General features: G+C 62.1%; 1 protein-coding gene across 1 annotated transcript; it reads left to right on the top strand.

Annotated features, from left to right (window-relative positions):
• The first annotated feature begins 24 nt into the window (after window positions 1-24).
• Window positions 25-22,952, top strand: CHLRE_02g107050v5 (uncharacterized protein). The gene is made up of 67 exons (XM_043059817.1): window positions 25-157; window positions 245-294; window positions 473-512; window positions 750-859; window positions 1,149-1,274; window positions 1,575-1,763; window positions 1,874-1,987; window positions 2,137-2,265; window positions 2,435-2,529; window positions 2,704-2,905; window positions 3,059-3,684; window positions 3,795-3,965; window positions 4,149-4,431; window positions 4,582-4,797; window positions 4,983-5,168; window positions 5,296-5,457; window positions 5,628-5,734; window positions 5,864-5,935; window positions 6,063-6,138; window positions 6,251-6,463; window positions 6,627-6,736; window positions 6,857-7,033; window positions 7,169-7,364; window positions 7,489-7,683; window positions 7,827-8,357; window positions 8,479-8,814; window positions 8,957-9,209; window positions 9,362-9,462; window positions 9,587-9,730; window positions 9,866-9,936; window positions 10,050-10,242; window positions 10,338-10,448; window positions 10,557-10,670; window positions 10,823-11,134; window positions 11,265-11,422; window positions 11,552-11,655; window positions 11,821-11,993; window positions 12,153-12,303; window positions 12,432-12,598; window positions 12,752-12,961; window positions 13,138-13,342; window positions 13,532-13,705; window positions 13,798-14,057; window positions 14,172-14,275; window positions 14,457-14,670; window positions 14,829-14,981; window positions 15,163-15,330; window positions 15,519-15,644; window positions 15,774-15,904; window positions 16,035-16,235; window positions 16,382-16,514; window positions 16,671-16,764; window positions 16,889-17,035; window positions 17,190-17,440; window positions 17,612-17,856; window positions 17,978-18,143; window positions 18,287-18,364; window positions 18,483-18,737; window positions 18,872-19,067; window positions 19,212-19,746; window positions 19,926-20,179; window positions 20,322-20,432; window positions 20,562-20,837; window positions 21,015-21,474; window positions 21,666-21,861; window positions 22,011-22,190; window positions 22,321-22,952. The coding sequence occupies exons 1-67, from the start codon at window positions 118-120 to the stop codon at window positions 22,549-22,551; spliced, it is 12,558 nt and encodes a 4,185-aa protein (XP_042927451.1). The 5' UTR covers window positions 25-117; the 3' UTR covers window positions 22,552-22,952.
• Window positions 22,953-22,964: the final 12 nt, after the last annotated feature.

The following is a 22,964-nucleotide window of genomic DNA, read 5'->3' as shown; positions in this document are numbered from 1 at the left end:
CATGTTTTGCATCTTAAAGATATCCGCGTTCAAATTACACTAGGATTCCATGATATATAACCTAGAGGAATGCGTCAAACAAACTAGTTGAGGGGCGACCTTGGAGCGCTTCGAAAAATGGACCGGAACAGGAGCCCTGCAAAAGCCAGGAGCAACGGTACTATTGCATACTATGCTGATGGTGTGGCAACCATCTAAAACAGGATATGGAACGTTGACGTGGTCTGCACTCTTGACTGCACAGGGCATGCCTCGCCAGGCAAAATGCCGTCAGCAAAACTCCCGCCGCTTCGGGTGCGTGCGAAGTGGCAACTTACGACTAGCCAAGTGTTGAGGGGTCGGGGCCATGCGTGTTGGTCCTGGTGTTGGGCTTGCGAGCCAAACGCCTGTGTGTTGAGGACCTCATCAGCATCATTAAGGGGGTATATTGACCACAGGAGACCTCGGGAACCATACTTTGCTATGCATGCAGGGAGGGAGCGGGAGCGGGCCGACGTCGGTGTTGCAGCAAGGTAAGGCGCGTGCCGGCTGCCGGTCAGAAGCAGAAGCCTCAAAAGGGGCGGAGACGGGTTTCAGAGGGAGCTCTTTTACGATTTATCATAGCTACAAGGGCAGTGCAAATAGGCAATGACGGTGATAGGAGCAGGTACGGTAGCCAGTCTGGGTGCGCAATCGGGTAACGTAGGGAGGTGACGTTTCAAGGTGACATAGATTCCCGCTCACTCCATGCCGTCCACACCACATGACAGGAGCAAGCGGCGCCATGCCACCCATAATCTCCACGGAGCACAGCCAGCGGCCCGGAACCCTTCCGCCCATCAGCAGTCCTCATGGAGGCGGCGCTCCAGCCGGTGCCCAGGTAGCTAGCGAAGGAAAGGGGAAGGCTAGGGCGAATGCGAGGGCGAAGGGGAACGCGAAGGGGAACGCGAAGGGGAACGCGAAGGCGAAGGGGAAGGGGAAGGGGAAAGGGAAGGGGAAGGGGAAGGCGAGGAAGAGGGGAGGGACAACATGGCGCGTGCTGTGACAAGCGGCGACTAGCCCGTGCGTGGGACTGGTTGCGCCACATATTTAGGGCAGTCAGGGCATGGGGCTATCCTAGCCGTCACAATGTCGTGACAATCGGCGGTTCTTGGTATCTCCCTTAACAGGCACGACAGGCATCGCCGCCGCATGAGACCTCGGCGCATATGCTGACGGAAGCAAGCATGGCGCAGAACTCCCTGGCGGCAATTATGTCTTTCATCGAGCCGGAGTTCAAGCACCGCATCTTTCGGGTGCGTGGGAGATGCGCCGTCCGCGGTGGAAGTCTTTGTCTTGGTGCGGCTGCGCGGCTTGGTAGCGGTGCTGTGCTGGCTGATGGGGCGCACGCTAGCAGGACAACGGGCTATCAGGACAGGAGAAGTGCATGGGTGCCGCTGGCAGGCAACAGGCTTGCGTGCCAGGCACAGCATACGTGTGAAAGTGGTTGGGAGAGTTGAGCAAGCAGTGGCGCAGTAAGCGTGCATGGCTGGCCTGTTCGTTCTTTGTTGCCCATGACGCGGATATCCGCATTTACCGGCAATGCGTGTACCCAGGGCACTGACGTGATTGAGTACTACGCCAAGTTCGGCCACGATGCCAAAGTGAAGATGTTCCACTGCATCAAAGCCAACCCGCACGGCGCCGGCAGCCCCTACGACTTGCTCGTCCTCGCGAAGGAGGCGCTGCCGCCGCCGCGGGCCGGCAGCAGCTACTACACCATGTCGGCGTCAGGAGTGGTGCAGGTGGGCCGCTCCGGGTGGGGACCAGAGGGCGTTGGCCATGGGGATGTATTTCTTCAAAGAGCGTTGTTGCCTCACCGGCCTGACCGTCACGTACCTGCCTTTGCCCGCAGATCTTTGCGGACGGGTCGCCAGCGGAGTACACGCCCATTGGCGAGTGGGTCCGTGAGACGTCCGTGTACAACATGATGAAGCAGCTGCCCTTCTTCCGGAACTACATGGCACAGGTGTGTCAGGCTCGACCCGGAAAGCTATAACCAGCAGCAGACGGGCTGAAATAAGCAAAAGGACAAGGGAACTGACAGCTGGGTTGTGGTCAGCGTCAGGGAGGTATGGAGTTGACACGCGCCCCTCCTTGTGTGCCCTTCTCCCGCAGCGCTACCTGCGCATGTGGCGCTCGGCGGCACGCAGCAGTCACTTTGAGCGCCTGCGGGCCAAGATGGAGGGGCGCATGCTGGTGGCCAAACCCGAGTTCTGCTTCACCATCATGGACATCGGCGCCAAGGTGCGTTTGGGGCTGTGCTGCGTGGGCCAAAGCACTAACCTTCTTAAGGGGAATAATTGTTGCTTTGCCGTATGTGGCATGCCCCGATGCCGCCCGTACACGCGTAGTGGCGACGCGTTGGCAGACAAGCATGTGCGTCTGGCTGTGCTATGTGGCTGCTGGTCCGCAGGTGTGGCAGATGCAGCAGGTGGAGCTGGCGGAGGTGCCCAAGGAGGGCCCCGTGCCGCTGGCCGAGTTCAACGCGCTGCAGGACGAGCTGCGCAAGTGAGCCGTGTCCATGTGGGCTGGGTTTTGGGACATTGTGTCAAGTGCCCATTTACCAAACTGCAGTGAATCAGGCACCCCCGCGAGACGGCAGGGGACTGGCTGTTGCACAGCTGCACCTGAACGGGCACGTCATGCTGGTCGGTGCTGCCTACACCTACCGCCCACGCACAGGAACAAGGCCACCTACCACCTGGGCAACCTGCTGGTGGCGGTGGAGCGCGCGCTACTGCGCTTGATCAACGACGTGCGCAAGAACTGCGAGTGGCTCACCAAGGAGGTGGCGGAGCTGGAGCGGGAGACCAACCCGGTGCTGGCGGCCTCACACGCGCCCAGCTCGGCGCCAAGCAGCAAGCCGGGCCGCAGCATTCTCAAGGTGGGAGCGGTGTCGCACATGCACCATATAAGTGCGGCGGCAGTCCGGTGCAAAGCCGCTGGGGCTGCCGGGAGAGTCGAAAGCAGTAATGGCCTCGCGTGCAGTGATCCAAGGCCGATTGTTTTGTTGCCGTGCGCGGAACTGTGTCTGCAGGCGAAGACAGAGAAGCTGGAGAAGAGCAAGGCGCTGCGGCAGGCGCAGCAGGAGGTGTCACTGCTGGTCAACATGGTGCGCCTGGCCGACTACATGTGCTGCGAGGGGTCGCTGTCACTGCTGCTGCGCACGCTGGAGGGTCTGCGCGACACGTTTGAGTCCAAGGCCATCCTGCTCACACAGCTGTCCTTCGACCTGGACTCGCCCTCGCTCACGGAGGCGGCGGCCGCGGCTGCCGCCGCGCCGAGCGGCAGCGCTGACGTTGGCGCGGTGGGCGGCGGTGGCGGCGAGGGCGGCATGGGGCAGGTGGCGTTCCACGCCAGCGAGGAGGAGGTGCGGCAGGCGCTAACGGTGGACCTGGTGGATGCGCTGAATGAGGTGATCAAGACGCTGCCCAGGCTGCCGCAGCAGGAGTCGCTGAAGCCGTTGTTCGTGGCGGAGGCGGCCAGCGCTGCCGGCGGCGCGGCCGGCCATCACAGCCTGGGTGGGCACCACGGTGGCGCGGGCAGCGGGCTCAACGCTCACGGCGGCGGTGGCAGTGCGGGCAGCGCGCACCCAATCCTGGTCCGCGTGGGGCCGGAGATGACGACCATGCTCATGGGCTACCGGCCTCTGCAGAAGGCCCGGTAGGTAGCGGTGGTTAACTGGGCAGTATATGGGCCATGGCTGCGCACTTGGGCCCTGCTTCCAGTGCCAAACGCTTGACGCGTGTGTTTCTGTCTGCCAAACCTTGCAGACTGGGTCTGGGCCAGGTGGTCAGCAAGGCCTTCCGCGACGCACGCGCTGCGGCTAGCCGGTATGCCGGCATGCGTGTCATTGCGGCCTTTGCCGCCACCTTCGACGGCAACGCCTACCGCGGCCAGCAGCGGGACGTGGCACAGTTTCGGCGGGACATGGCGCTGCTGCGGTGAGGCTGGCTGTTTTCCTCGTCGTTGCCCAGGCTCCGCGCACGCACCTTACGCATCAGGGGTAACCACTACAAGCCCTGCGCGCGCGCCTTGGCCTCATTTGCATGTGCATCATCCCACCGCGCACCGCTCACCTCGCCTGCCCTCGCCCGATTCCATCCTGACCACCGACCTGGCCACAGGAGCTGGCAGGACGATCTTGTGGCGTACAAGGCGGGCTACGACGGACTGCTGCTGCACCTGTCCGTGTCGGAGATGCAGGAGCTGCTGAGCACCACGCTGGACGAGGCCATGGGCTGCCTGCGCCTGCTGCTGACGGCGGCGGCGCACAACTCCGCGCAGTCGGCGCTGGACGAGTTCCAGGGCCTGGCCACCAACCTGGGCGGCCGGCCGCAGAAGCTGGACGAGTTCGCGGCCTACTATGCCAGCTTCACGCAGACTATGAGCGGCAAGGACGCCATCGAGGTGCGGGGCCTCGGCTGGGATGATCGCGAGTGCCCTGCTCTTACTTTCCTACGTGATCAACATTGCAACCCTTCCCATCACGACAGCTATGTCCCTTCTGGTTTGCTTACACTTTCCATATTTCCAACACCTCGTTCGGCATCGGCGCAGCGGCAATACAATATCGTGCTCAACATGTACGAGATGCTGATTGAGTACGGCGGCAAGCTGCCACCGGCGGACCAGGTGGCGCTGGACGACCTGAAGGAGGTAGTGGCGGGCTTCCACCGCGCCCTCAGCGAGGCCTCCACCTGGGTGGACGAGCGGCGGCCGGCCATGACACACGCGCTCAGCAAGGCCATCCGCGACGTGGTGGACCGGCTGCAGGTGCGGTTGCGACTGGGAAAGCAAGCGGGTGCCGTACGATTGTGTCTCAACTGTGCGCACATCAACGGTGCGCTTGCCCCTCAGCAAGCGTACATTCCTGGATGTTGAAAGCCCTTGCCTCCCTCTTACCCATGCCTTTCCCCAACCCTGGTTACGCCGCGTGGCTGCGCCGTAACCACCGACAGGACATGATCCGCGACCTGCGCAGCGGCAAGTACGACAACGCAGGCGCCGCGCCGGCCGATGTGCTGGGGCAGCTGGCCAGCGCCACGGAACTGTTCGACTCCATCTCCGAGAAGGCGGCCCGGTACCGGGGCTATGAGGAGCTGTTCGGGCAGCAGCCCAGCCGCGGCCTGGATGACGTGGAGCAGGTGGGCATGCAGTGGGTTCAAGGTGTCAGAAGCTGCCAGGGCATGGGGTTGCGCGGATAGTTTAGACGGCACACGCGTTCGCGTGTAAAGAGCTATGTGTCACGCGTGATTGCGACCGCCACCGCAGGCGAACAAGGAGCTGTCAGCGGCGCGCGCCAAGTGGCAGTCGCTGGCGGACTTTGAGGCGAGCCGCGAGGGCTGGATGACGTCGCCCACGTCGGAGCTGGACCCGGAGCAGGTCCAGGCCAAGATGGACGACTTCAACCGCACCAACTACAAGGCGCTCAAGGTAAGTCGGCAAAGGCATGCAACCCGCATGCTGGTCATAGGCCAGTTACCGTCCCGCAATGTGTGCGCGCGCATGGCGCTGCTCTGTGCCTGACTTGAGCGGCATTCGTAAGTGGTCTGGCTACCGCCCCTTCTCCTTGCCATGACCTCATTCCTTTTCACGCACCGCAGGCCCGGAAGGACGATCCGGTGGCTGGGCGGCTCAAGACATCGCTGGACGAGTTCCAGAAGGTGCTGCCGCTGCTGCAGGAGGTGGCCAACAAGGCGCTGGAGAAGCGGTGAGCGCTTTGGGAGATGAGCAAGATGTCGGATGTGGGGCCGGACGTTTGCGCAAGCGGGGCGAGAAGACGGTTTCCAGGTTACCTTCAACGCTGTGCTGTACCCCTACTGCCCCGCTGCTGGTACAGGCATTGGGATCAGATTATGGCGATGCTGGGGCAGACGGAGGCAGAGTCGTTCAACGTGCAGGACCTCCTTGTGTGAGTGCCCTCACCTTTTGGCTGCTGCAACCTCTGCGATTGCTGTGGCACGTGCATGTCGCTTGCACGTGGAGCTGTCCCGTTGCGCTACCTAACTGTTGCAATCTCTCAACTGCCATACCGGTAGGTGGGGTGTACTGGACCACCTCGAGGCGGTATCCAACATCGGCGGCATTGCTACCAAGGAGGCGTCCATGCTCAAGGTGCGTGGGATGCAGCCCCTGCCCGCTCACCGCATCACCTGTGGGCTAAGTGGCACGAGACTATGGCACCAATATGCATGTGGCAACCCCCGCCGGCTCTTCCCTACCGCAGACGCTGGACAAGATGGAGCACGAGTGGGAGGGGCTGGACTTCCGTGTGCTGCCGTACAAGGACTCGGGCGCCTTCATCCTGGGCGGCACAGACGACATCCAGACTGTGCTGGACGACCAGATCGTCAAGATCCAGGCCATGAACGCCTCGCCCTTTGTCAAGCCCTTCAAGGAGCGCGCGTCCGCCTGGGAGTCAACGCTGCAGAACCTGCAGGTGCGGCGCTGCGTAGCTTTGGGCACATGCGGGCGCGCGTGTAATTCTATATGGGGCTGTGCAAAGTGTGTGAAGCTAGGTGGAGCCCAGATGCGTGTGCGTGTGTTTGTCTATGGTGACCCAAGTCTGAACTGCTGGCCACCGCCTGGTCTGCCCGCTGCAGGACATGCTGGACAACTGGCTCAAGTGCCAGGCCACCTGGCTGTACCTGGAGCCCATCTTCAGCAGCGACGACATCGTCAAGCAGATGCCCGAGGAGGGAGACAAGTTCAGGTACGGCTGGGCACTGGGCGTCAGGCCCCTCGCGCCGTGCATGCTATGCGGGCACCCATGACTTATGGCATGCATGCCGCGCCCAATCACTCATATCTGCACGCACCCACTCACTCACAGGCAAGTTGATGCCATGTGGCGGCGCATGATGAAGAACGCGCACCACGCGCCCGCCGTCATTCCCATCGCGCGCGAGAAGGAGCGGCTGGACCGGCTGGTGGAGGCCAACCAGATGCTGGACGCCATCCAGAAGGGCCTTGCGGCGTACCTGGAGAAGAAGCGCCTGTTCTTCCCTCGGTAAGTAGCACCTTGCTGAAGTGCAAAGTGTGTTGAGCAGGCTCGCCAGATGGCTGTGCTGTTGTTGGTACGTGCGGAAATGGCTGGGGGGGGGGCAGGCATCTAGTCACACGCCCTCGCTGACCTTGCTTGCAGGTTCTTCTTCCTGTCCAACGACGAGATGCTGGAGATCCTGTCGGAGACCAAGGACCCCACGCGCGTACAGCCGCATCTGAAGAAGTGCTTCGAGGGCATCAACACGCTCACCTTCACGCCGCAGCTTGTCATCACCGCCATGAACTCAGTGGAGCAGGAGTCGGTGCCATTCAAGCACCCCATCGACACCAACAAAGTGAGCTTTCTTCTAACCCGCCTTCACTCTTGAGCTTGGCCCTTGCGCTGTTTGCGTCACGCCTGCTGCAGCTCCCATTGCAACTGCCGTTGACCTTCACCCTTTGTTCCTCGTGGCTCTGTAGGCCCGCGGTGCCGTGGAGCGGTGGCTGGTGGAGGTGGAGGAGGCCATGTTCGCATCCATCCACGACGTGAGCGGCCGCGGCCTGGAGGACTACGTCACGCGGCCGCGGCACGAGTGGGTTCTGCAGTGGCCCGGCATGGTGGTGCTGGTGGTGACTGCCATCTTCTGGACCAGGGGCGTGGAGAAGGCGCTCAAGGTAGGTTGGTGCCGCGCTCGGCGCATTCTCCCTGGCCACAACAAGCGGCCGAGGACATGTCACTTATCATGGTTGCCTTTAGATGCCTACTCGTGCTGGTTTGGTGCGTGCGCGGCATCAACAGTCAACGGCGCTCACCGCAGGGCGAGGACGGCACGCTGAAGCAATACGAGGAGCGGTGCACGTCGGACCTGCTGCGCACCGTGGACCTGGTGCGCGGCGAGCTGACGGGGCTTCAGCGCGCCACGCTGGGCGCCCTGGTGGTGATGGACGTGCACGCGCGCGACGTGGTGACGGCCATGGTGGCCAAGACCGTCACCACCGCCGCCGACTTCGAGTGGCAGGCGCAGCTGCGCAGTTACTGGGAGGAGAACGAGGCGGCGCTGGCGCACGGAGGCGACAGCAGTGGCCGGCAGGGTCCCACGGTCATGATGCGCATGATGAGCGCGGTGCTGGAGTACGGCTACGAATACCTTGGCAACAGCAGCCGCCTGGTCATCACGCCGCTCACGGACCGCTGCTACCGAACGCTCATGGGCGCGATCCACCTGACGCTAGGCGGCGCACCCGAGGGCCCCGCCGGCACCGGCAAGACCGAGACCACCAAGGATCTGGCCAAAGCGCTTGCGCGCCAGTGCGTTGTGTTCAACTGCTCCGACTCGCTTGATTACCAGGTGCGAAGGGCCGATTTGAGGCGTTTAGACCGTCCCTGATACACTTGCCATGCGACGTGATACATGCTAACACACGATGTAGCCCTCATAATCCCTGCCTCTTGCTTGCCTAACTCCGCAGGCCATGGGCAAGTTCTTCAAGGGCCTGGCCAGCAGCGGCGCCTGGGCCTGCTTCGACGAGTTCAACCGCATCGACCTGGAGGTGCTGTCGGTGGTGGCGCAGCAGGTGCTGGACATCCAGCGCGCCATCCATGCCCGGCTTCGGCGGTTCACGTTTGAGGGCACGGAGATGCAGCTCAAATGGAGTGCTTGGTGTGCCATCACCATGAACCCCGGCTATGCCGGTCGCTCCGAGCTGCCCGACAACCTGAAGGCGCTCTTCCGCACGGTGGCGATGATGGTGCCCGACTACGCCATGATCAGTGAAATTATACTGTACAGCAACGGCTACCTCATGGTAAGGATGGGCCTTCTTAGCAAATGGCATCCCATGCTGGTACAAATCTTTCGCCGCATCACAGCATGCACCCAAATAATGTGTTGCTTGCACTGTGCAATGAAGTTGCCCCATTCATTCCCCCGCGGCCTCATACTCCCAGGCCCGCGACTGCGCCAAAAAGATTGTGCAGTGCTACAAGCTGTGCTCGGAGCAGCTGTCCAGCCAGGACCACTACGACTACGGCATGCGCGCGGTGATGGCCGTGCTGCGCGCCGCCGGCAACCTCAAGCGCCGCTTCCCTGCCGAGGACGAGTACGTGCTGATGCTGCGCTCCATCATCGACGTGAACCTGTGCAAGTTCCTGTCGCACGACGTGCCGCTCTTCAACGGCATCATCTCGGACCTCTTCCCAGGTGCGTGGCGTGGCCGTGTACGTGCCTGTGAGCTAGTGACCTGGCACCCTCCTGACTTAGATCGCTGGCCACGTGTGGTAGCCACCACATTGGTTCCGCATGCGCAGCTTTACTTGCAACTAGCGGTGAGCAACGGCCGGTGTTGCATGTAGGTGTGGTGCTGCCCAAGCCCGACTACGCGGCAATGGAGACGGCGCTCAAGGAGGCGTGCGTGACGCATAACCTGCAGCCCACCGATTACTTCCTGCTCAAGGTATGTACCCCCCAACCACCAGCACCGCATCAAATCAGGCTGTTCATGCCAGTTTTTCATATGAACGTATAAAAACGAGGAGGCAACGCCCCAAAACGGTATATGTTTTCTTTCGCCCGCGCAGTCGATCCAGCTGTACGAGATGATCGTGGTGCGGCACGGCCTGATGATCGTGGGCCTGCCCTTCGCCGGCAAGACCTCCTCGTACCGGGTGCTGGCGGACGCGCTGACCATCATGGAGACCCGCGGCGAGGAGGGGCAGCGCAAGGTAAGCACTCCGGGCTTGGTGTCCTTTGATGAGGCTGCATGCTCAGGGCGAGCAGTTATGCCGCGGCGCATTGCCGTAACGCACCCACTTGCGCTTACACAGCAGTGAACTCTGTGTGTTTGCCGCCCCTCTCAGGCCGAATACCACGTCATCAACCCCAAGTCCATCACCATGGGCCAGCTGTACGGCCAGTTCGACCCCATCAGGTGCGTGGGCCTCTAGCCTTGCGGGCGTGCCCGCCCTTGGTTGCTCTGCTTAAGGCTCCTTCATCTTCTGCGCCTCTTTTGTTCCTGACGTTGCCTTCGCTTTCCAACCACAGCCACGAGTGGACAGACGGCGTGCTGGCGGTCACCTTCCGTCAGGTGGCGTCCAACCCCGAGCCGCACCGCAAGTGGCTGGTGCTGGACGGCCCGGTGGACGCCATCTGGATTGAGAACATGAACACGGTGCTGGACGACAACAAGAAGCTGTGCCTCAACAGCGGCGAGATCATCCAAATGAGCGCATCCATGGTGCGTGCTAGCTATCCTACCGCCGCGGTCACCCTGGCCTCCACAGTGAGCGACAAGGGTGTACTAACACGATAACCAAACTGCTGCGCATGCAGAACATGATCTTCGAGGTGATGGATCTGGCTGTGGCCTCGCCCGCCACCGTGTCGCGCTGCGGCATGGTCTACCTGGAGCCGCACCAGCTGGGCTGGCGGCCGCTCGTGGTGGTGAGAGCGCTTGCGTTTGTGCGGATCGGCCACCCTCGCACCCCTGCTGTTCCGCGATTGCAACAGGGACCTGACCTCTCCCATGGCTGCCACATTTGCAACTTGCAGAGCTGGCTAGCGACGCTGCCGCCGCACATGGGCGAGAGCCACCGCAAACACCTGCTGGGGCTGTTCGACTGGCTGGTGCCTGTCAGCCTGCGCTTCCTGCGCCGTGAGCTTAAGGTGCGCTCGCCCAACTGGCATTGACGTCCATGCATGGACTGGTGTGAAGTACAGGGCGAGCCTCGGGGCTGCATTGCTACTGCTGCGGCCCTCAGCCCAAACTACTGACGTGCTCCTGCCGTCCCTATCCCCATACCTTCCGCGCACCGCAGGAGTCGGCACCGACGCTGGACGCCAACCTCGTCAACACGCTCATGCGCTACATCACCGCCTCCTTCGACCACCTGCAGGAGGAGGAGAGCTACAAGAAGGCGCAGGACAAGGTGACCCTGCACCTAGAGTCCCTGTTCCTGTTCGCGCTGGTGTGGTCGGTGGGCGGCAGCGGCGCCGAAAACAGCGCGCGCCACCACTTTGACGGCTTCCTCCGCGCCGCGGTGGCGGAGCAGCTGCCGGGCTACCAGTCGCCCTCGGGTGAGAAGTACACCCTGCCCGAGGACATTCCCGCGGACCACGCGAAGCTCAAGGTGCGAGCGGGTGCAATGCATCTTGTGAGATCTAGGTGGGGTCGGTTTCTGGCAGGCAGGCTGGCGGGCTACCGCCGTGCGTGGTTGCCTTCCTGCGTGCCTGAGGGTGTTACCCTCATCCCGTTCACAGGCGGCCCAGATGATGCCGACAGCCATCGCCGGTGCCGACCCGCCGCCGGGCGGCGCCTACTCGGTGTACGACTTCTTTTTCGACACCGTCAAGGACACATGGCGGCTGTGGACTGAGCTGATCGACACCAAGCCCATCCCCGCGGATGCGAAGTTCAGGTGTGGGTGCTACGGCGCACTAGCCCTCCAGCGCAGCTTGTATGACCTAGTTGGCTCTTGCAAGGTGCTCTCACGCGGGTCGGCAGAATGTCACATCCGCCCGCTGCTGTGTACGGTATGCACCTGCAGGCGCATCATCATCCCCTCTATTGACACGGTGCGCTACACTTACCTGCTCGACAAGGGCATCACCCACTCGCAGCCGGTGCTCATCTGTGGACCCACCGGCACAGGTGCGGCCCACAGCACGGGCAGCCTCGAGTCCGACTAATGATGCTTTGCTGGTTACTTGTTATGTGCCAACTACCCAAGGCCCTTCTGTCTTGCAACCGACTGCACAAGCCCCCAACTGTTATACCCGCTGGACTGGTGCTGTGTGCCGCCATCGTGCTGCACAGGCAAGTCGGTGCTGGTACAGAAGTACTTGTACGGCCTGCCCGCCGACAAGTACGTGCCGCCAAACATCATCGGCTTCTCCGCGCGCACCACCGCCAATTCCACACAGCACCTCATCGACGCCAAGCTGGACCGCCGTCGGCGTGGCGTGTTTGGGCCGCCCATGGGTAAACAGGCAAGTGGCCAGCATGGGCACACCCACCGCCACAGTAATGGTCTGGACGTGTTTGTTGTTGATAATGTACAACTGCCGGTCATGTGGCAGCTGCTGGTTGCTGTCCTCGGATGCCTGAGTCTTAACTATGCTGTATGCGTGTACCATGGCCGAACACAGGCGGTGGTGTTCATCGACGACCTGAACATGCCGCAGCTGGAGACCTACGGCGCCCAGCCGCCCATCGAGCTGCTGCGGCAATTCATGGACCATGGCGGCTGGTACGCGCGTGACAACACGTTCCGCCGCCTGGACGACGTGCTGTTTGTTGGTGAGTGCTCTGTGGCATGGGTGCATTCGTCGCCGGTCTTCCGCATCATGTCCTCGGCAGCATTTCTGAGGTGGCCAGGCGCTGGTGGGGTCGCCCGCATCCACAACTTGCTGCCTATGTGCTGACAGGCGCCATGGGCCCGCCGGGCGGCGGCCGCAACCCCATCACGCCGCGCTACCAGCGCCATTTCAACCTGGTGACCATAGTGGACTTTGACGAGCCCACGCTGGGCCGTATCTTCTCCACACTGCTGGGCTGGCACCTGGACACCAAGAGCTTCCCGGCGAATATCAAGGTATAGCCTAGACACGATGCACCGCAGTCCAATGTATCCGCATGCAACTGGGGCCTTTCGCTACTGTACCGTGTATTGCAACAGCGGGATTCGTGGCTGCCCGCTGCAAGCATGCTTCCGTGCGCCAACTTCCTGTGTTGCTGCAAACTGCAGGAGCTGCGTGACCCCGTCATCAGCGCCACGCTGTCCGTGTACACCAAGGTGGCGTCGCAGTTGCTGCCCACGCCCACGCGCTCGCACTACACCTTCAACCTGCGCGACATCAGCCGCGTCATGCAGGGCTTCCTGCTCCTGCCGCCGCAGCTGCTGGGTGCGCAGCCGGCTCAGGCCAAGGACAAGTACCTGCGGCTGTGGGCGCATGAGGTGAGGGAAGGGAAGGGAAGGGAAGGGAAGGGAAGGGAAGGGAAGGGAAGGGAAGGGAAGGGAAGGGAAGGGAAGGGAAGGGAAGGGAAGGGAAGGGAAGGGAAGGGAAGGGAAGGGAACCCACCGCACCGCTGCGCCCAAACTGACACGCACCTGGTGCTGCCGCCCCGACGCAGATCCTGCGCGTGTTCTACGATCGCCTTGTGGACGACAAGGACCGCTCGTGGTTCCTGGCCTACCTGCGCACCGTGATGAAGGAAAAGCTAGGCGCCGACTTCGACAAGCTGTTCGCACACCTGCGGCAGGAGGGCGCTGCCAGCCAAGAGGTCAACATTGAGGACGTGCGCAAGTGTTTCTTCGGCGACTACATGGACCCCAACGGTGAGGCAGCGAGGGCAGGGAATTATGCTAGGAGAGTGGGTACGGTAACGACAGGTGGGGGCTGCCGAGCCAGCGCTGCGTGTGCCAGTGACCCTATCCTGTTGTTTGGCACCTCCCTATTCGGGCCGGTATTGCGTAACTCCGTATGCCTTACGATTGGCGGGCCCGCATCCCATGCACCGCTTGCAGATGAGCCCATGCTGCGGCTGTACGACGAGGTGATGGACGTGGCCGCGCTGCTGTCGCGTGTGGAGGAGCTGCTGATGGACCACAACGCCACCTCTAAGCGCCCCATGAACCTGGCCGTGTTCCTGTACGCGGTGGAGCATGTGTCGCGCATTGCACGTGTGCTCAAGCAGCCAGGTGTGTGCTGACTGTATACGGTGTGCTTGAACGCAGGGCAGAGTTGGCGTCCGTGTTGGTTTGATGCATGCCATCCTGCCAATGTGCTGCAGGTGGTCACCTGCTGCTGGTTGGTGTGGGCGGCAGCGGCCGCCAGAGCCTGGCCCGCCTCGCAGCCTTCATCTGCGGGATGGAGACCTTCCAAGTGGAAATCAGCAAAAGCTACGGGCCGGCGGAGTGGCGTGAGGACCTGAAGCGCTTTGTGCGCATCGCAGGCGGCGACAACAAGCAGGCGGTCTTCCTGTTCAGCGACACACAGATTAAGGCGGAGGCCTTTGTGGAGGATGTGAACAACCTGCTTAACAGCGGAGAGGCAAGCACTGGGTTCATGCTGTACGTGGGCTCACAGCACTGGGCACCGTTGAGTTTCCCCACCAACATCAATGCGCCGGCCGTGAGGACTGTCTGCTGGTGTGCATGTGTGTAGGTGCCCAACATGTTCCCCTATGATGAGCGTGCGGCGGTGCTGGAGCAGTGCCGCAACTCGTCCAAGAAGGAGGGACTGGCGTTGGAGTCCGCAGTCGATTTGTGGTGGGTTGGGTCAGCCTCTCACGACCACGCGGCCTGGACCCATACATGGCCCAGCAGTCATACGGTAGTATGCTACGCCAGCATGCACGCACGCGCGCTCGCAGTGCCTGCGTGCCAAGAGCCCTGGCTTGAACCCGCCCCGCCGACGTTGTTGCTGCCTGGTGCCGCAAACCGCCTGCAGGGCCTACTTCGTTGACAAGACCCGCGACAACCTTCACATTGTGCTGGCCTTCAGCCCCATTGGTGACGCCTTCCGTGAGCGCCTGCGCCAGTTCCCCAGCCTGGTCAACTGCTGCACCATCGACTGGTTCACGGCGTGGCCCGACGACGCACTGGAGGCCGTAGCCATGAAGTTCCTGCGCGATGTGGACCTCACGCCCGACCAGCGCAACCAGGTGCGTGGGCTCACATGGCTGCCGCACCTATCGACGTTTTCGCGCACCAGCCCTGCGGTCTGGTACGGTGTGTGGTGGACCCGCCGCCGTGCAGCGGCAGGACGGCCTGACGTTGGTGTCCGTGTGCCCCGATGTGTGACTGGCCGGTGTCCACACAGGTCATGCTGCAGTGCAAGATGTTCCACGAAGATGTGCGCCACCTGAGCGATGCCTTCAAGGCCGAGCAGGGCCGCATCAACTACGTGACGCCCACCTCCTACCTGGAGCTCATCACCTGCTTCACCAACCTGCTGGGGGCCAAGCGCTCCGAGGTGCGCTCGCGTGTGTGAGGCGGCCATTTCAGAGTGGCGTTCCTACTCCTCACTTTGCAGTTTGCTTGCACCAATGCACGCACGCTCTCTCTCTCCTTTTCGCACGCACGGCGTCGACCCCCTTTCCTTCACTTCTTCTATCACGCACCCTCTCTGCTTGCACTGTGATTGCTGGCTGCAGGTATCCGCGGCCAAGCGGCGCTACGAGGTGGGCCTGGAGAAGCTGGACTTCACGGCGAGCCAGGTCAGCATCATGCAGGACGACCTGACGGCGCTCAAGCCGGTGCTCATTAAGACCGTGGCTGAGACGGAGCGCCTGATGGCCACCGTGTCCAAGGAGAAGACCGAGGTGAGAGGACGCTCCCATGGGTTTGTGCAGCGGGGTGGGGTGGAGCGGCGCTGCCTTGGGTACGTTGGGTGGGAGTACGTGGAGCCGCGGTAGCTCCTTGGGTGTCGGTACCTTGAGCTGTGCTCGCTGTTGTGGGCGACACACGCTGTTACACACCAACCGTGTGCTTGCAATGCATCTGCCTGCAGGTGGTTGAGCCCAAGAAGGCAATCGTAGATGAGGACGTAAAGAAGGCGGAGGCGTCGGCGGGCGCCGCAAACGCCATCAAGACCGAGTGCGAGGACGCGCTGGCTGAGGCCATTCCCATCCTGGAGGTGCGTACTGCACCACCATACTTGGAGCACGCCTGCAGTAGACTCAATCGTCATAACGTGCGACGGCTCACCGGCTTCCTCTTACCCACACATTCGTGTGTACACGTGTGTGTTATCGTGCTGCTGCAGGCCGCCATCTCTGCGCTGGACACCATCAAGCCGGCGGACATCAAGCTGGTGCAGAGCTTCAAGAACCCGCCCGGCGCCATCAAGATTGTGATGGAGGCGGTGTGCGTTCTGCTGGACATAAAGCCGCAGAGGTGCGCAGCGGCTGTTTGGATACCGTCAACGCCGTGGCCTCCTCCCCATAATGGGCTGAACAAAGTACTAGCTCACGCACACCATGCTCCAAGTTGCTGACTCTTGGCTGCCCGCTCGTTTAACCCGCAGAGTCAAAGACCCGGGCGGCAGCGGCAAAATGATTGAGGACTATTGGGGCAGTGCCCAGAAGCTGCTGGCGGATCCCAAGTTTGTGCAGACACTCAAGGAGTATGACAAGGACAGCGTGCCGCCCAAGATCATTGAGCGCATCCGTCGTGACTTCACCTCCAACCCCGAGTTCACGCCCGCTAACGCCGCCAAGGCCTCCAGGTGCGTTAGTCCTGTTGTCCCTGATTAGCTTGGGGGCTCTGAGTTGGCGTGGAGTGGACGTGCAGCTCGCACATTGCGTGTATGGCCTGCAGCTGCCAGGGTCTATCTGGCTTACGCTTTCCTCTGCCGTTGTTGCGAACCCGCAGCGCGGCGGAGGGTCTGTGCAAGTGGGTGTGCGCCATGGACAGCTACGACAAGGTGGCGAAGGTGGTGGCGCCCAAGCGCGCGGCGCTAGCGGAGGCAGAGGCCGAGTACGCTAAAGTGATGGAGGCGCTGAAGGTGGGTTGGGGAGGATCATGTGTTGGGGACGGCTCCACGCACCTGCCGCCCTACGGCTGCGCAAGCACCATGCCATTTCTGCACACATGCTTGCCTTCCTATTGATAAAATGCACATGTGACCGCGTGTGCAACAACAAACGAAAAATCCCTGCAGGCCAAGCAAGCTGACCTGGCGGATGTGATGGGGCGACTGGCGACGCTGGAGGAGCAGCTGGAGAAATCCATGGCGGAGAAAGTGCGGCTGGAAGGTGGGGGCCCGCACGCGTGATTCAGTTGTGTTTGCGGTGTTACTTTGTTTCTGCTACCTGTCTCCTCGCATGCATGCATTAAGTGTACTTGAGCTGTCTGCTGCCCTTCCTTTGCAACACACAGCCGAGACGGAGTTGTGTACGGCCAAGCTGGAGCGCGCGGAGAAGTTGATCAGCGGGCTGGGAGGGGAGAAGACCCGCTGGACCGAGGCCGCGGCCAAGATGGGCGCCCAGTACGAGTGCCTCACAGGAGACATGCTCATTGCGGCAGGTGCGCAACTGCTATGGACATGGCCAGGTGGCCGGGCTCTTGTACAAGCAACTGCTCCACGCGAGGCCCTCAGAAATGTGGCTGCTCACGGCGGCCTCCATGCAGCTCAATGGCTTCATGCAAACGCACGCCCCTCCGATTCCCGCATGCACAGGCGTAATCGGCTACCTGGGCGCCTTCACCGCCGCTTACCGCGAGCAGATGGTGAACAAGTGGGTTGCGGCGTGCGCCGGCGCGAAAATCCCGCGCTCTGCCACCTTCAGCCTGTCGGCGGCTCTGGGCGATCCCGTCAAGGTCCGGGGCTGGACCATCGACGGCCTTCCCAACGACTCCTTCTCCATCGACAATGCAATCATGGTGGACAACGGCCGCCGCTGGCCACTCATGATCGACCCGCAGAGCCAGGTGCGTCAAGTTCGAGTGGGGGTGTAGCTGCTGACAGGCTCTCAGCAGCACTGAATCAATGAGTACCGTGGTGCAACGGGCTTTGGGCGGAACTAGCATCAGTAGTCCTGGAAGGGCTACGGCATGTTGGAGTCTGTGTAACGACGTCATGTTGCCTTTCGCGCTGCACAGGCCAACAAATGGATCAAGACCATGGAGGGCCGTCGCGACCTGCGCGTCATCAAGCTCACAGACAGTGACTACATGCGCACGCTGGAGAATGCGGTGCAGTTCGGTCTGCCGGTGCTGCTGGAGAACGTGGGAGAGGAGCTGGACCCCAGCCTGGAGCCGCTGCTGCTCAAGCAAGTGTTCAAGCAGGGCGGTCTGTCGTACCTGCGTCTGGGCGACACTACAGTGGAGTTCTCTGACCAGTTCAGGTGCGTGCGTGTGAGTGCGCGTGTGTTTCTGAGCTAGGGCTGGGCTAAGGTGCGGCGCACCAGCATTTCCCAACTTGGCCATGGCTATGGGAAGCATCCCGACGCGCCATGCATATTACAGGTTCTACATCACGACCGCGCTGCGCAACCCGCACTACCTGCCCGAGACGGCGGTGAAGGTGACGCTGCTTAACTTCATGATCACACCCGACGGCCTGGCGGACCAGCTGCTGGGCGTGGTGGTGGCTCAAGAGCGGCCCGACCTGGAGGAGCAGCGCCAACAGCTGGTGGGTTCGGAGGTGCCCGGGGCGCAGGCAGGCTGTGCGAGGACGTGTACAACATTTGCGCGCGCTCAGATGCAACCGTACATCTTGCACTTACAGCTGAGGCTTATTTGCCACACTGCGGTTGCTGTAATGCCGTTCAACAGGTGGTGGAGAGCGCGGAGAACAAGAAGAAGCTGTCGGAGATTGAGGACCGCATCCTGCACGTGCTGTCCTCGTCTCAGGTAGGCGCGGGGTAGGGCCGCGACCTGCTGCTCATTAAACGGGACCCGACAGCACAAGGCCCGCCCCTGACCAACAATGCAACTGACGTCTCGCTCGCCACGCCCCAACACCATACAGGGCAACATCCTTGAAGACGCGACCGCAATCCAGATCCTTTCGGAGGCCAAGGCGGTCTCCAACGAGATCCAGATCAAGCAGGAGGCGGCGGAGGTGACGCAGAAGGCCATCGACGAGGCGCGCACCGGCTACGCGCCCTGCGGCGCCTTCAACGCCACTCTGTTTTTCTGCATCCGCGACATGGCGGCTGTCGACCCCATGTACCAGTACTCCCTAGCCTGGTTCCTCAAGCTCTTCGTGCGCTCCATCCAGCAGGTGGGTAAAGGTTTGCCGCTGCGGCACGTGTCCCAGAGACGGCCCCTGCTTGTTTGCGTCGTTTCCAGCCCGCACGCAAAGTGGGGGTTGGTGACTGCCGCGTTACTTATGTTCGAATCTTACCGTGTTAACAGGCAGCCAAGGCAGACAACGTGTCTGAGCGGCTGGGGCATATCAACGACCACTTCACGTACGCGCTGTACCAAAACATCTGCCGATCGCTGTTTGAGAAGGACAAGCTGCTGTTTGCGTTCGTGCTGGCCAGCCGAATACTGATGAGCGGCACGGAGAGCCAACTGGACCCACACGCGTACGCCTTCCTGCTCACAGGTAGGCCCAACCGCACAACTGTGACTTGTGTCAGGAGCTTTTGGCTGTCGCGAGATGCAGATTCGGCCTTATACCAAAACACCCGTAAATACCATAACATGCAAACCATCTCGCTTACGCGCCGTGCACCACCGCATGCTGCAGGCGGCGTGGGTGTGGCAGAGCGTGACGTGACACGGCCGTCGGGCGCGGACTGGCTCAGCGCCAAGGCGTGGGGCGAGCTGTGCCGCGCGCCCAACATCAGCCCCGCCTTCGAGGGCTTGCCGGAGCTGGTGGCGGGCTGCCCCGACGAGTGGAAGACGCTGTTTGACAGCGTGGAGCCGCAGAACGTGGACCTGCCGCTGGGCTTCAGCGATCGCCTGGGGCCCTTTGATAAGGTGCTGCTGCTGCGCATGCTGCGCCCTGACAAGGTGGTGCCGGCGGTGCAGCACTTTGTGGCTTCCTCGCTGGGGCCCAAGTTCACGGAGCCGCCGCCCTTCGACCTGGCGGGCTCCTACGATGAGAGCAGCTGCACCGTGCCGCTGCTGTTCGTGTTGAGCCCTGGGTCCGACCCCACGGCGGCGCTGCTGCAGTTCGCGGAGAGCCGCGGCTATGGTGCCAAGATCTCAGTGATCAGCATGGGGCAGGGGCAGGGGCCCAAGGCGGCCGCGCTGATCGAGGCGGCGCGCAAGGCGGGCACGTGAGTCCTGCATATGGGGAGGCATGATGCACCTGCAGTGTTGGGCGGTGGGCACCTGTTTACTGTGTGCAGGTCTCGAGTAATGCTTGGAAAGGGGATGATGCCATGCTGTGCTGTCCGCGCTTATTTCCTATCTCAGCTCTGTTCCTTTGCCTTTCCACACTACCACTTCCATGCAGATGGGTGCTGTTGCAGAATTGCCACCTGGCACCCAGCTGGATGACGGCGCTGGAGAAGATCTGCGAGAGCATCAGGCCCGACAACACGGATGCGGACTTCCGGCTGTGGATGACGTCCATGCCCTCGCCGGCCTTCCCGGTCTCCATCTTGCAGGGCAGCGTCAAGATGACCAACGAGCCGCCTGCTGGTCTCAGGGCCAACCTGCGGCGGTCATACGCGTTGGAGCCCCTCTGCAACCAGGACTTCTTTGAGGGTGCGTGCGTGAGGTTGTGGGTGACACGCGCCGCGGAGCAGTCACTAGAGGAAGGACTGAGGCGGGGCGGTGTGCTGCCATTACGATATTTACGTTTTCGCGTCTGCTGCTGACGCCCGTCCCGTTGTGCACTGGTGTGCAGGCTGCCGGCAGCCCAAGGCCTTCAAGTCGCTGCTGTTCGGGCTGTGCTTCCTGCACGCCTTTGTGCAGGAGCGGAGGAAGTTTGGGCCCATCGGCTGGAACATCCCCTACGGTGGGACGTGACGCTGTTGCACACGCCGCGCTCTGCCCCTGCCCAACCTTGAGGATCCCCGGCGCCGCCCTGTCCACGCCACTTCACCATTCACTGCACTGCACAATATGTCCGCCTATTGTTTTGCAGGCTTTGACGACGGCGACCTGCGCATCAGCGTGCGGCAACTGTCCATGTACCTGGATGACGCCGCGCCGCAACCCCTGGAGGACGGCTCGCGGCCGCAGCAGGCCGCCGACACCGTGCCCTTCGCCGCACTGCAGTACGCCATTGGCGAGTGCAACTACGGCGGCCGTGTGACGGACGACAAGGACCGCCGGCTGCTGCTCACGGCGCTGCAGCGCATCTACCGGCCGGAGGCACTGGCGTTGGACACAGACAAGCCCTTCGCGCTGTCCGCGTCAGGTGCGTGTATAGATGCGCAGCCTGTAGGCAAACACGCAACTGTGTAGAAGCGCTTTACTTTGTGCCCGGGCTGCGGCGCGGTGCTGCGGCCCCGCGGTCCATTCCCTGGACCTGCAGCCGCACACGCTCTGAGCCCCTTACACCCAACGTGCACTGCATACGCGCCCCCGCCCGCAGGCACGTATGTGATCCCGCCCGAGGGGCCGCACGCGTCGTTCCTCGACTACATCTCCACGCTGCCCATCTTCCCACTGCCCGAGGCGTTCGGGCTACACGAGAACGCCGACATCACCAAGGACCTGCAGAACACCAACCTCATGCTGGACACGCTGGTGCTCACCGGCGGCGGCGCGGGTGGCGGCGCCAAGGGCGGCGGTGGTGGCGGCGGCGCCAGCGACGAAGAGATGGTGGCGGCCATGGTGGATGACATCCTCAAGCGCCTGCCGCCCAACTTCGACATTGAGAAGGCCCAGTCCAAGTACCCGGTGCGCTACGAGGAGAGCCTGAACCAGGTGCTGTGCCAGGAGATGCTGCGCTACAACCGGCTGCTGGCCATCATCCGCTCCTCGCTCATCAACCTGGGCAAGGCGCTCAGCGGGCTGCAGGTGCTGTCCAGCGAGCTGGACACCGTGCTCAGGTGCGTGCTGTGGGCAGAAGGCTAAGGGCTGTGGGCCGCGGACGGTGGGCTGCGGGGTCTGAGAAGCACCTGTGGAGCAGTGGTGCGGCGTCGCCTGCAGTTACAGCAGCTGCCTCCTCGTGCTTGCACGCGTGCCCTAGCTCCCGCTCTTGACACGCCTGCTGCCGGTGCCCCTGCCCCGTGCCTCGCAGGTCCATGGCCCTGGGTCAGGTGCCGGCGCTATGGCGCGGCAAGTCCTTCCCCAGCCTCAAGCCGCTGGCGTCCTACGTGTCTGACTTGCTGGCCCGCCTGGACATGCTGCAGTCGTGGTACGAGCACGGCCCGCCGCCCGTGTTCTGGCTGTCTGGCTTCTTCTTCACGCCGTCTTTCAGCACCGCGGCGCTGCAGGTGCGTAAGATTACGTGTGCCCGTACGTGGGTCGGGCGGGCTGGGGCTGCTGACGTGTGTGCAGCCTCACTGTGGTGCTGCTGCATCGGGTAGCTAAACGTCGAACGCTGTGCTTCCCGTCCTTGTTGCATTCCAACCCATCAATCCAGAACTACGCACGAAAGCACAAGCTGCCCATCGACACGGTGGGATTCGACTTCGTGATGATGGGCACGGACCCGGCCGCCTACACGGAGCCGCCCGAGGACGGCGTGTTTGTGCATGGCCTGTTCCTGGAAGGCTGCGCATGGGACGCGTCAGCGAAGCAGCTCTGCGAAAGCAGGCCAAAGGTAGGCAGGACACACCTGCGAGAATAGCAGTGTCTTGTGCGCCATTGGAGTGTCACTGTGGGTGTAGAACATTATACCTGCTTGTGCTCCGCTCCGTGCAAACACCCTCGTGCCGCACCCTATCCTCCAGGTGCTGTTCGAGAACGCGCCGGTCATTTGGCTGCAGCCCCGCCCCGCCGACCAATTCGGCGAGTATGAGGCCTACGACTGTCCCGTGTACCGCACAGCAGAGCGCAAGGGTGTGTTGGCCACCACCGGCCACTCCACCAACTTCCTCATGATGATCCGCCTGCCGACGCAGCAGCCACAGCACCACTGGACATTGCGAGGCGTGTGTATGCTGTGCTCCCTGTCAGATTAAGCGGTTTTGGGCGCTGGTTGCGCGGGCAACTTGCCTGATGTGGGCAATCGTGTGTGGTAGATATAAACACGGTGTAAGTAGTTGCCTGGATTGCCGGTGGCGGACCTGTCGCGTGCAGCTTTGGTTGGCTGCGCGGTTTACATGTGTTCTGTGTAGGTGAGGTACTTGGTTCCTCACCCAAGCCGGGGCTGAACTTATTGGATCGTCTCTGCTGGTGCCTGCTGCGTTTGTTTGCGTGGGCAGATGCAGTTAGACTGTCATGTGTCTCTTCATCGATTTCACGAAACTGCTACCAGCGATGTAGGCAAGCGCTGCGTGAAATGCGTCTACCAATGAGTTGGGAGTCAATCTAAAACGATAGCATATACGAAAGCATATAGGCTTTGTAAAGCTGCTCGTGGCCCTTGCACCGT

This window comes from Chlamydomonas reinhardtii, chromosome 2 (assembly GCF_000002595.2).
Source record: "Chlamydomonas reinhardtii strain CC-503 cw92 mt+ chromosome 2, whole genome shotgun sequence".
Lineage (NCBI taxonomy): Eukaryota > Viridiplantae > Chlorophyta > Chlorophyceae > Chlamydomonadales > Chlamydomonadaceae > Chlamydomonas > Chlamydomonas reinhardtii.
Note: the sequence above shows the minus strand (reverse complement) of the source record. Positions and strands in the feature narration are given on the sequence as shown.